The 12,792-nt window shown below is 47.9% G+C and overlaps 1 protein-coding gene across 4 annotated transcripts in view; it reads right to left on the bottom strand.

Moving 5' to 3' along the window:
• Positions 1 to 1,441: 1,441 nt before the first annotated feature.
• LOC106593220 (protein unc-13 homolog C) overlaps positions 1,442 to 12,792 on the bottom strand; it is a 184,439-nt gene continuing 173,088 nt past the window's right edge. For all 4 annotated transcript variants that reach the window (XM_045708287.1, XM_045708288.1, XM_045708289.1 and 1 more), the window contains one exon: positions 1,442 to 3,002. In XM_045708287.1, coding sequence (XP_045564243.1) covers positions 2,714 to 3,002 — 289 coding nt within the window. In that variant the 3' untranslated portion in view covers positions 1,442 to 2,713. The remainder of the gene's footprint in view (positions 3,003 to 12,792) is intronic.

Here is a 12,792-nt window from a genome sequence, read left to right as displayed (position 1 = left end):
ACTTTGACCAGGGCTCATGGCACTATGTAGGAAATAGGATGCAATTTGAGACACACCTTGCCCAACAGGAAGCATTAGCTAGCTTCAAATGATTCAGGCTGAGCCTCTATGAGACTAGCTCAGACATCACAGCTTGTGTGCTAGAGAGAGAGAGAGAGAGAGAGAGAGAGAGAGAGAGAGAGAGAGAGAGAGATGAATGAATTGATCTCTGATGACACCATGGATCCAACAGCAGAATTATAAATAGCTCTCCTTCCAGCAGCCAGCCAGGCCCCCTTCACTGTAAAACAAAGACAAGTCTGCATCCCAAACGACACCCTATTCCCTATAGGGAATATATAGCCCTATTGGCTATGGTCAAAATAAGTGCACAATATAGGGTGCTGTTTGGGATGTAGACAATAAGATGACATTGATAAATTGAGACCTTGAGGCTATAAGGGTCTATCTGACATTTTTGACAAATTGTAGTTATTGACATAGCGTTGTTCTGTTCAATGTTCCCTACCTATAGAGTAGTATAAAATTACCCCAATTAATGTTGTTATATTCAAAATAATACAATATAGACATTTCTGACACCATTCAAACCAATGAGGGTTTGAAACTTTAAAGCCAGTTATCTCAGAATCATCTTTTTGCAGATAGAAACTTACAGTCCCAATTTCCCAAAATGCTCTTTGTATAGACTAATTAAAGACTGGTCTGTCGATTTAAGCCTTTCAGCTCTCCACAATAACACAATTGTTCTGGAGAATGAGCAAACAGCTAAGATTAGCTAGCTAGCTGCCTCTGGACTACACAGAAGAATACCCCCTGGTGGGTGTTCTCTACTGGTTAGCTTCTCAAATGGCACCATATTTACAATATAGTGCACTACTTTTGACCAGGGCCCATAGGCCACGGACACGCACCTTGATCCGCTGGGTAGAACCAATTAAACAACTTCCTTTTTTTGACACACCCTGTCTGAACAGGACCTGTGAGTAATTTCATTCTGACTCTGAGCTTCAAAATGGGCATTGAAAATGTTCTCTACTGATTAGTGTTAAAGTATTCTCATCCTTGGAACGTCGGGGCTAGCGCGAAAATGAGCACTGTCTGGTGGTCCCCCAGGAGAGGGGTAGGAAAGGTTAGAGTTGATTACTTGGTGGGTTTCATTTGAGCCCAGGGCCACAGGGGACAATGAAGTTACAGATTGCATCTTTATGTGGGAAGGTTCATACAATAGAATGACATAGAACTCTAGTGATTTATAGGATCTCTGTGGGCCATACAGTACATTACTCTGTCATTCCATTTGAGATGTGAAATGTCTTCTGGCAATAGATACTGTATATAGAGGCTACAGCATATAGGATTATATCACTGAATGAATGTATCAGATTATTAAACAACAACAAAAAACACTTTGAACAATGTGTTGGAAATAAAGGAGGCGTTTGTTTTGTACAATTTCTCACTAAATATATTTACATGACATACAATTCGCCATCAGTGCAATACATAGGAATGTTGCATATTTACCCAATGTTAGACTCTTTCCTTTATGAAGAAAAATAAACCAAATGGCAGAAGCTCAATTCAACTCGTGTGTAAAGTAACATTTTGCGACTCTCAAATCTTGTAAATAGCTTCACACAAACTCAAAAAAATTGTTCTAGAACCGCCCCATCAACAATCAGATATTTAGCATTGTAAAAGTAAATAGTTCACATGTACATATATATTTTTCATACATGTAATGGATTGCTTTTGTACAAACATTTTTATATAACTTTGGCAGTTTCTCAGGAACAAAGTTATCTTAATAAATATGAAACAACAATATCAAACCGTCAGCAATGTTATGTCGGCTTGCCTTCCAAAGCTCGTGTTCACAGTGGTCGTACAGAAAGGCTGGAAGCCGATGGCCAAACGGAAAGATTACAGGCAAAAAGAAAAAGAAAAAATAGGATCCACCCTTTCTGTGTTGACTGACAGCACTGGAGGCTTTTCGTTGTTGTCATGGTTATAAAATTACAAACACCTATGAAGGTTTACATAGCAGTCATCGCCGTTAAAAAAATGGTCTCTTTTCAGGTTTCGGCTTAAATACAAAGAGTTTTAGGGCCAGGGTACATGGACCCCAACCCTGTGGTCACTGTGAGATGATAGAAGAGACATGGTTGTAAACGGGACATGCACAACAAGTGCTGTGTGAGGGGACGAGTAACAAAACAGGGTGCAAATGAACGATTTTTAACGATTAAAACACCACCGTTTTTTTGAGACAATGATTTTACACTGAACCAAATAATCAAGCAAATTTTTCATCAAACATATTAAGTATCACCATAATTCATCACTATTATCTTTTGTTGTTTGTTTTGTTGTTGTACTTTTTTTCCTCTGGTTTGGCACTTTATCGGAACAAATCTAAATGTTGTACAAAAAGGTATTTCATGTCTCGTTAACATAACTCGTTGAATATAGTACTTAATATTGAGCATACGGTAAGTAAACACTGGTACATACTGTAGTTTAAAATGAACATTCCAACAGATGTTTTACACACATGCACAAAAACAGACAACACAACTCCTCAACTGCCTTCCTTCCTTCCTTCCTTCCTTCCTTCCTTCCCCTTGCCTCCCTCCCTCTCTTCCCCTCCTCTCTTCCCTTCCATGCAATCATCCATTCATTCCATCCATCCCTCCATCACATCTCCATACTAGGAGGCGACCTCCTCTGAAGAGCGTATGTCGGTCTTGAGACGACAAAACTCTTTGGCCACTTCGTCGTTGGTCCTTTGAGAGAGTATCCTCATGATGGTGAGTCCGGTGTCGTCCATGGAGATGCTCTTCACCAGGGGGTAGCAGGCACAGCAGCTCCCCTGGTCGGCCAGGTCTCTGAGCTGGAGGACCGCCATGCCGATGATACGGTCCTCTCTGGCGAAGCAGTAGTCCTTCACTGAGACGTGGAGCTCGTAGCACTCTGGACCGTACTCATTGCTCAGAACACTGGGGAGGAAGAGAGACAACAACATGATCAACATCAGTCCCATTCCTCTTACATTTGTAGTTTATTGAACAGGATAGATAGAACATCTTCATTAACAACAACAACACGCAGTCAGAGAGGAGAGGACATGTCATGTTGTATGACTGATTGATTCATTGATTGATTGATTAGACAACGGAACTCAGTCAGTCAGAGACCAGACACCAGAGAGCTAAAAGTTAGTTGGATAAAACGAACACAAGCACAGAAACCACACACAAACACACACGCACAGAAACCACACACAAACACACACAGAAACCACACACACACACACACACACACACACACACACAGAGAAACCACACACAAGCACACAGAAACCACACAAACACAGATGCACAGAAACCACACACAAACATACACAGACACATGCACAGAAACCACACACAACTGAAACAGAAATACCACTTGCCTAACAGGGACTTCTTTAGCTACCTACAACTACGAAACTTTATTAGGGTGACTCCCAAGGGACAATGGAACCTACCTAAGATGTCACCTATTGAACAACTCTGCCACGCAGACCAACCACTATTCAAGACCATTTCCCGTGTTTACGATGCTCTTATGTCAGGACTAACACTGCCTGAGCTAGATAAACCCAGACTTAGATGGGAAAAAGATCTGGGTATTGATCTTGATGAGGGTCTATGGAGTGACCTATGCAGGGATGATGTTACATCCACCTTGAACTCCAGATACAGACTGATCCAGTTTAATTTCCTCCATCAGCTCTATATCACCCCATCTAGACTGCACGTTCAACCCTGATATCTCCTCCCTATGTTTTAGATGTGGCTCAGATGAAGGAACATTCCTCCAATGTACTTGGCAGTGTTCAAAACTACACGGTTTCTAGCAGGGGGTATGCGATACCTTATCCTCAATTCACGGGGTTGCATTCCCTTTAGACCCGGAGGTCTGTCTACTGGGTAACTGTACTAACACCAATCTTAGGCAAAGCCATACTATAAAGCTAACAGAAATATTGCTAGCGATTGCCAAGAAATGTATTGCCTTGAAATGGAAATCGGATTCCTCCCTGCCAGTTGCAATGTGGCTATCGGAAGTTAATAGTTGTATCCCACTGAAGAAAATCACTTACTGCTTGAGGAATAAGTTAGAGACATTTTACAAAATTTGGCAACCTTTTATTGACTATATGGAGAATCTCCCCTCACATCACATTGATTGAATCTCTATATAACCCTTATATAATGTTTCACACGTAATGTATAATATGTAGCTTACGGCAGTTGAACATATGATCCAATGTCTCATTATTAGTATTTTTATTTTACTCTTTATCATGACTTATTTATTGTATGTTTGTATATACAATTATTATTATTATTATTATTTTTACGCTCGTCTGTTATTGTCACTTTGTCCTATTGCTGTCTAATATCTTTTCACTTTTGTTTTGAATGTTCTTAATTGTAAAATGCAAAAATAAAATATGTAAAAATAAACCACACACAAACACACAAAAACCACACAAACAGAAACCACACACAAACACACACACGCACAGAAACCACAAACAAACACACATTAGTAGTGTAGAAAATGTGATTTTCTTTAAAAAACAAGGCCATTTCTAAGTGACCCCAAACTTTTGAATGGTAGTGTATATAGTTATATATATTGTGCGTACAGCAGGTCAGCCACCAGGGGGAGACTCGTCGAGGCCTGGTAACAGATAGAGTATACATCACGAGGCGGTGGCTCCATCTGCTGGACGTGCCAGGTCTCGACGGGCTCTCTGGACAGGACTAATTGGGGCTGATTGGGAGTTGGTGAGTAATCAAGGGCGGATTGCTCACCAGCTGTGCGAGGTCCATAAAGCTGCCAGAAGGGCAGCACACCCGGGGGAGGACTGGGGGAAGTGAGGTGACTTTCATATAGTTGGAGACGATTACCCAAGCTAAGACGAGGGAGTTGAGTTTGTGTGCCCGACAGGATACAGCAAGACCCGGAGCCCAGAAGACGATATCCCGGAGAGGGTCTCTCAGGCACTGCTGAGTGGGAGCTGGGACGAGTCAGCGACCTATCCGAGGGGACGGAAGGACAGCCCCACCGCGGTGTACCATGAACCGACAGTCGGCAGGGCCAAAGGATCGCAAACCCGTGGAGAGACGGCGGGAGTAGGGCCGACCCGACGACCCAAGGTAGATGGAGACCAAAGGAGGTGTTTTGAGTGTGGCACCCGGGGGCACATTGCCTGGAATTGCCCGGCTCGAGAGGAGTCGATGCCAACAGCTAGCCCTGGAGGCGAGGTGGGTCACGCCGTGAACTATGTCACCTACTGTTGGGCGCACCACGAGTCAACTGCACCGATGGTCCCGGTGAAGGTTGACGGACACGACATGCTATTAGACTCCAGAAGCATGTTTATGCTCGTAACCACGAGCCTGCTGAAGCAGGAGACCGAACAGGGTAGGGAGATGTCCATTTCCTGTGTTCACGGTGACACAAAGCGGTATCTCACCATATGGACCAACATCGTGACGCCACAAGGGAGTTGTCAGATGATGGTGGGTGCAGTACCAGAGCTGCCGGTACCTCTCCTAGTGGGACGGGATTGTCCAATGTTCGCGGCCCTGGGCACGAGTTGAGGAAGAAGGTACGAGCCGGCCGAAGAAGAGAGCGAGGACGACCAATAGCCTGTGTGGCCCGGAAGCAACCGGTTAACCAGCATGTGTCTACGGCTCCGGAGTTGGAGTCGGAGGGGGCGCCGGAACCTGAACCCCCTGGGGAACCCCTGGAGGAGGAGCCCATCCTCCCCCTCCTCGATTTCGAGGGGCCAGTCAAGACCCCCGCTGGGGGCCAACTGAGGGGACAATTCGGGACGGCCCAGTGGGAGGATCCGAACTTGAAAGCCGCCACAGCCCAAGTGATAGCGATGGATGGACAGCTACTTCCGGGGTTGAGTGACTGGCGATACCCCCATTTCCAAATGAAGAATAACCTTTTGAATCAGGTGTCACGCCAACAGGGGGAACTTTGAGAGGTATTGTTGCTGCCCCAACGTTATGCAGGAACTGTTCTTCAGCTGGCCCACACCCACCTGTTGGGGGCACACCTGGGAATGGAGAAGACCCGGGAACGGATCGCCGCCCAGTTCCACTGGCCTGGGATGAGGAGGGCCGTGGAAGACTACTGTCGCAGCTGTGAGGAGTGTCAACTCACTGCCCCGAAAGCACACTTCCGAAACCCTCTGGTCCCCCTGCCGATCCTCGGGGTGCCCTTTGAACGCATCGCCATGGACATAGTGGGACCCCTGGTAAAGACTGCACGAGGACACAGGTACATCTTGGTAATAGTAGACTATGCCACCCGGTATCCCGAGGCCACTCCCCTACGGGCAGCAGTATCCAAGGGAATCACCCAGGAGCTGTTCCACCTCTTTAGCCGGGTGGGCATCCCGAACAAGATCCTGACAGACCAAGGTACAGAGTTTATGTCCCGCCTCATGAAAGAGTTGTGTGCCCTCCTGCAGATCAAGCAGATCCGGACCTCCGTTTTTCACCCGCAGACGGATGGGCTCGTCGAGCACTTTAACAAATCACTCAAACAGATGCTGCGGAAGGTCATCGAGCAGGACGAGAAGAACTGGGACCAGCTACTACCCCACCTAATGTTCTCAATCCCAGAAGTACCCCAATCCTCCACTGGGTTTTCCCCATTCGAACTACCCTATGGGAGGAGGCCACGTGGCCTACTGGACCTCGCCAAGGAGGTGTGGGAAGCCCAACTGACCCCCTTACGTTGCGTGGTAGAGCATGTGGAGACGATGCGGGAGCGGATGACAGCCATATGGCCAGTCGTGAGGGAACATATGGAGAAGGCCCAATGCGCCCAAGCCCAGGTCTACAATTGGGGAGCCCAGCCCCGAGAATTCCAGGTGGGAGACAGGGTGTTGGTATTGATCCCCACGGCCGAAAGTAAGTTCCTGGCAACATGGCATGGACCATATGAGGTGGTCGAAAAGCTGGGACCTGTCAATTACTGCGTACGGCAACCGGGGAGACGGGAACCTCAACAGATTTACCACGTGAACCTGTTGAAGAAGTGGCACGAGAGGACAGCCTTGGCCATGTTATGGTCAGGACCCAGGATGCCAACGGTACCAGTGGTGGTCCCGAGCAATGAGGACCTTGACCCAGCCCAGAAGCAAGAGCTCAGGGAGCTTGTCGATTGGAACACGGCGGTGTTCTCCGAGAAGCCGGGCCGCATGACCCTCATTGAACACCACATCCGTACCCGGCCCGGGGAAACGGTAAGAATGAGGCCGTATCGGATTCCGGTGGCCCGACGGAAGGCCGTGAACCAAGAAGTGGAGGCTATGCTGAGAATGGGGGTCATTGAAGAGTCCCACAGTGCATGGTGCAGCCCCATCGTGTTGGTGCCCAAACCGGATGGTAGCCTCCGCTTCTGTAATGATTTCCGGGGTGTGAACGACATAAGCGTATTCGACGTCTACCCCATGCCGAGGGTGGACGAGCTCATCGACCGATTGGGAAAGGCCAGGTACATCAGCACCCTTGACCTGATCAAAGGATATTGGCAGGTACCATTGGCAGCCTCCTCCCGAGAGAAGACGGCGTTCTCAACACCAGACGGTCTGTACCAGTACCGGGTGCTCCCATTCGGTCTCCACGGAGGCCCGCCCACATTCCAGCGACTGATGAACAGAGTGCGTCAACCCCACCAGCATTACGTAGAGGCCTATCTGGATGATAATCATCCACAGCCAAGGTTAGGAAGAGCACCTGACGTGCCTCCAGGCGGTGCTGGACGCACTCAGACAAGCCGGGTTGACCGCAAACCCCAAGAAATGCAAGCTAGGGTTCGAGGAGGTGGAGTACCTGGAGTATTTGATCGGACGGGGGAACATCAAGCCCCAGGAGAGGAAGGTTCACGCGGTACGTGACTGGCCCGTTCCACGCACCAAGACACAGGTCAAGTCCTTCCTCGGACTGGCAGGATACTATAGCCGGTTTATCCCCAACTTTGCGGCTATAGCTTCCCCCTCACCGATCTAACCAGGGCCCGCCTCCGGAAAACAGTGAAATGGACAGACGAGACAGAAGCGGCGTTCAGCCGTCTGAAGGAAGCGCTGTGCTCCCATCCAATTCTCGTAACACCTGATTTCCAGGTGCCGATGGTGGTCAAGACGGATGCATGTGATACAGGACTAGGGGCCGTTCTATCCCAGATACACGATGGGGAGGAGCACCATATATATATATACATACATAAACAAAGCCAGAATCTCAATTGGTGGGAATGAAATGGAACAAGTCACATCCACTAGATTCCTTGGAGCTCTAACTGATGCAAAGTTAGCCTGGAAAGATCATATTCAATTTGTCTGCAGCAAGCGATGAAATCTGTTGGTATCATCAGAAAGATTAGTGGTCAGGCTTGCTTCCTAACTCTATACTATAGCTTCATTTACTCATATCTCATTTACTGTAATATTGTCTGGGCCAGTACATATGCCTCCTACCTACACAAAAATACATTTGCTAGACTAGCCAACTCCTCTAACTACCTGGCTCCTTCTGCATCTTTGTTTAAGAAACTCAATATCTTGTCTATTTACGACATTAATGTTCGCCAATTATGCACTTTCATCTACAAATACTTCCCAGACAGTTTAACTAAACCCTTCAATGGATTCTTCCAGGTTCATTCTGAAATCCATCTATATAACACAAGACACTGTGATAACCTTCACCCTCCCCACTGCCGCACCTCACATAGTCAATTCTCTATCAAATACAGAAGTACCATACTCTGGAATTCTTACATTGCCAAAACATCATCCCTCAATAACTCCAAGCAAAGACTGTCAGCCTGATGAACCAAACTACTCAGTAATCTCCTCTATATAGCCTAACTCTCACACACTCACATGCACACATGCACACACACACATTTAAACACTCTTTTTTTGTGATTACTGATCAAATAATTTCTACATTTATAATTAGTAGGTTTTGTTATCTGTTTTAACGAACCTTAATTTTCGTACTTATGTATTGTATATATTATTTTGGTGGTGTGGTTTTCATATCAGCCCTTGGGCTTCTGACCACACCTGCACACAGTTGTTTTAAATGTGTTTTTTGATCTGTTTGATCTGAGCAATTTTTCTTAGCTAGCTACATAGCCGTCTTTGTATCAAAGATAATTGTGTAGTTTAGAGTAATTAGAGTAATTATCGAGGTTAGCTATCTTCGTCCTCCTAACGTAGTCATCACTGCTAGCTAGCTAGTCAACACTGCTAGCTAGCCAACCAGCCAACTTCTACCGACTAGCAGCACTGCAGAAACTATTACATTACAACGGAACGACTTGATTAGTGTTAGTGTTAGTTAGCCAGCTACATAGTTGTCTTTGCTGTCTTTGCATCTAAGATAATTGTGTAGTTTAGAGTCATTATCGAGGCTAGCTAGCCAGCCGCGACGCGACGCCAGACTTAGTCAACACACCTAGTCATCATTAACCCACTGCTAGCTAGCCAACCGTTACCGACTAGCAGCGCTGTAGATACTAATACTTTACAACGGAACGATTTGACTAGTGCAGTGTTAGCTAGCTAGCTACATAGTTGTCTTTGTCATAGCTTGATAATTGTGTAGTTTAGTAATTATCGAGGTTAGCTAGCCAGCTATTTCCGTCCCCCTCGATGCCATTTTTCCAAACCCAGCCAACTATTACCGACGAGCAGCATTGTAGAAACTAAATACATTACAAAGGAACGTCTTGATTAGTGTTATGTTCGCTAGCTACAAAGTTGCTTTTGTATCATGACAAGGTGTAGTACTGAAACTATCGAGGTTACCTAGCCAGCTACACGTTCAAAGTCAACAACGCAGCCACTGCTAGCTAGCCTACTCCACCAGCCAGCAGTACTGTATCATTTTCGTCATTTTAGTCAATAAGATTTTTGCAACGTAAGCTTAACTTTCTGAACATTGGAGACGTGTAGTCCACTTGTCATTCCAATCTCCTTTGCATTAGCGTAGCCTCTTCTGTAGCTTGTCAACTATGTGTCTGTCTATCCCTGTTCTCTCCCCTCTGCACAGGCCATACAAACACTCCACACCGCGTGGCCGCTGCCACTCTAACCTGGTGGTCCCAGCGCGCACGACCCACGTGGAGTTCCAGATCTCCGGCAGCCTCTGGAACTGCCGGTCTCAGGCCAACAAGGCTGAGTTCATCTCAGCCTATGCTACCCTCCAGTCCCTAGACTTCCTGGCGCTGACGGAAACATGGATTACCACAGATAACACTGCTACTCCTACTACTCTCTCCTCGTCTGCCCACGTGTTCTCGCATGCCCCTAGAGCATCGAGCCAGCGGGGTGGTGGCACTGGAATCCTCATCTCTCCCAAGTGGACATTCTCTCTTTCTCCCCTGACCCATCTGTCTATCTCCTCATTTGAATTCCATGCTGTCACAGTTACCAGCCCTTTCAAGCTTAACATCCTTATCATTTATCGCCCTCCAGGTTCCCTTGGAGAGTTCATCAATGAGCTTGACGCCTTGATAAGTTCCTTTCCTGAGGATGGCTCACCTCTCACAGTTCTGGGTGACTTTAACCTCCCCACGTCTACCTTTAACTCATTCCTCTCTGCCTCCTTCTTTCCACTCCTCTCCTCTTTTGACCTGACCCTCTCACCTTCCCCCCCTACTCACAAGGCAGGCAATACGCTTGACCTCATCTTTACTAGATGCTGTTCTTCCACTAATCTCATTGCAACTCCCCTCCAAGTCTCTGACCACTACCTTGTATCCTTTTCCCTCTCGCTCTCATCCAACACTTCTCACTCTGCCCCTACTCGGATGGTATTGTGCCGTCCCAACCTTCGCTCTCTCTCTCCCGCTACTCTCTCCTCTTCCATCCTATCATCTCTTCCCTCTGCTCAAACCTTCTCCAACCTATCTCCTGATTCTGCCTCCTCAACCCTCCTCTCCTCCCTCTCTGCATCCTTTGATTTTCTCTGTCCCCCTATCCTCCAGGCCGGCTCGGTCCTCCCCTCCTGCTCCGTGGCTCGACGACTCACTGCGAGCTCACAGAACAGGGCTCCGGGCAGCCGAGCGGAAATGGAGGAAAACTCGCCTCCCCTGCGGACCTGGCATCCTTTCACTCCCTCCTCTCTACATTTTCCTCTTCTGTCTCTGCTGCTAAAGCCACTTTCTACCACTCTAAATTCCAAGCATCTGCCTCTAACCCTAGGAAGCTCTTTGCTACCTTCTCCTCCCTCCTGAATCCTCCTCCCCCTCCCCCCTCCTCCCTCTCTGCGGATGACTTCGTCAACCATTTTGAAAAGAAGGTTGACGACATCCGATCCTCGTTTGCTAAGTCAAACGACACTGCTGGTCCTGCTCCCACTGCTCTACCCTGTGCTTTGACCTCTTTCTCCCCTCTCTCTCCAGATGAAATCTCGCGTCTTGTGACGGCCGGCCGCCCAACAACCTGCCCACTTGACCCTATCCCCTCCTCTCTTCTCCAGACCATTTCCGGAGACCTTCTCCCCTACCTCACCTCGCTCATCAACTCATCCTTGACCGCTGGCTACGTCCCTTCCGTCTTCAAGAGAGCGAGAGTTGCACCCCTTCTGAAAAAACCTACACTCGATCCCTCCAATGTCAACAACTACAGAACAGTATCCCTTCTTTCTTTTCTCTCCAAAACTCTTGAACGTGCCGTCCTTGGCCAGCTCTCTTGCTATCTCTCTCAGAATGACCTTCTTGATCCTAATCAGTCAGGTTTCAAGACTGGGCATTCAACTGAGACTGCTCTTCTCTGTGTCACGGAGGCTCTCCGCACTGCTAAAGCTAACTCTCTGTCCTCTGCTCTCATCCTTCTAGACCTATCTGCTGCCTTTGATACTGTGAACCATCAGATCCTCCTCTCCACCCTCTCCGAGCTGGGCATCTCCGGCGCGGCCCACGCTTGGATTGCGTCCTACCTGACAGGTCGCTCCTACCAGGTGGCGTGGCGAGAATCTGTCTCCGCACCACGTGCTCTCACCACTGGTGTCCCCCAGGGCTCTGTTCTAGGCTCTCTCCTATTCTCGCTATACACCAAGTCTCTTGGCTCTGTCATATCCTCACATGGTCTCTCCTATCATTGCTATGCAGACGACACACAATTAATCTTCTCCTTTCCCCCTTCTGACAACCAGGTGGCGAATCGCATCTCTGCATGTCTGGCAGACATATCAGTGTGGATGACGGATCACCACCTCAAGCTGAACCTCGGCAAGACGGAGCTGCTCTTCCTCCCGGGGAAGGACTGCCCGTTCCATGATCTCGCCATCATGGTTGACAACTCCCTTGTGTCCTCCTCCCAGAGTGCTAAGAGCCTCTGGGAGGACCCTGGACAACACCCTGTCGTTCTCCACTAACATCAAGGCGGTGATCCGATCCTGTAGGTTCATGCTCTACAACATTCGCAGAGTACGACCCTGGACAACACCCTGTCGTTCTCCACTAACATCAAGGCGGTGATCCGATCCTGTAGGTTCATGCTCTACAACATTCGCAGAGTACGACCCTGCCTCACACAGGAAGCGGCGCAGGTCCTAATCCAGGCACTTGTCATCTCCCGCCTGGATTACTGCAACTCGCTGTTGGCTGGGCTCCCTGCCTGTGCCACTAAACCCCTACAACTCATCCAGAACGCCGCAGCCCGTCTGGTGTTCAACCTTCCCAAGTTCTCTCACG

Source organism: Salmo salar, chromosome ssa26 (genome assembly GCF_905237065.1).
Source record: "Salmo salar chromosome ssa26, Ssal_v3.1, whole genome shotgun sequence".
NCBI lineage: Eukaryota > Metazoa > Chordata > Actinopteri > Salmoniformes > Salmonidae > Salmo > Salmo salar.
Note: the sequence above shows the minus strand (reverse complement) of the source record. Positions and strands in the feature narration are given on the sequence as shown.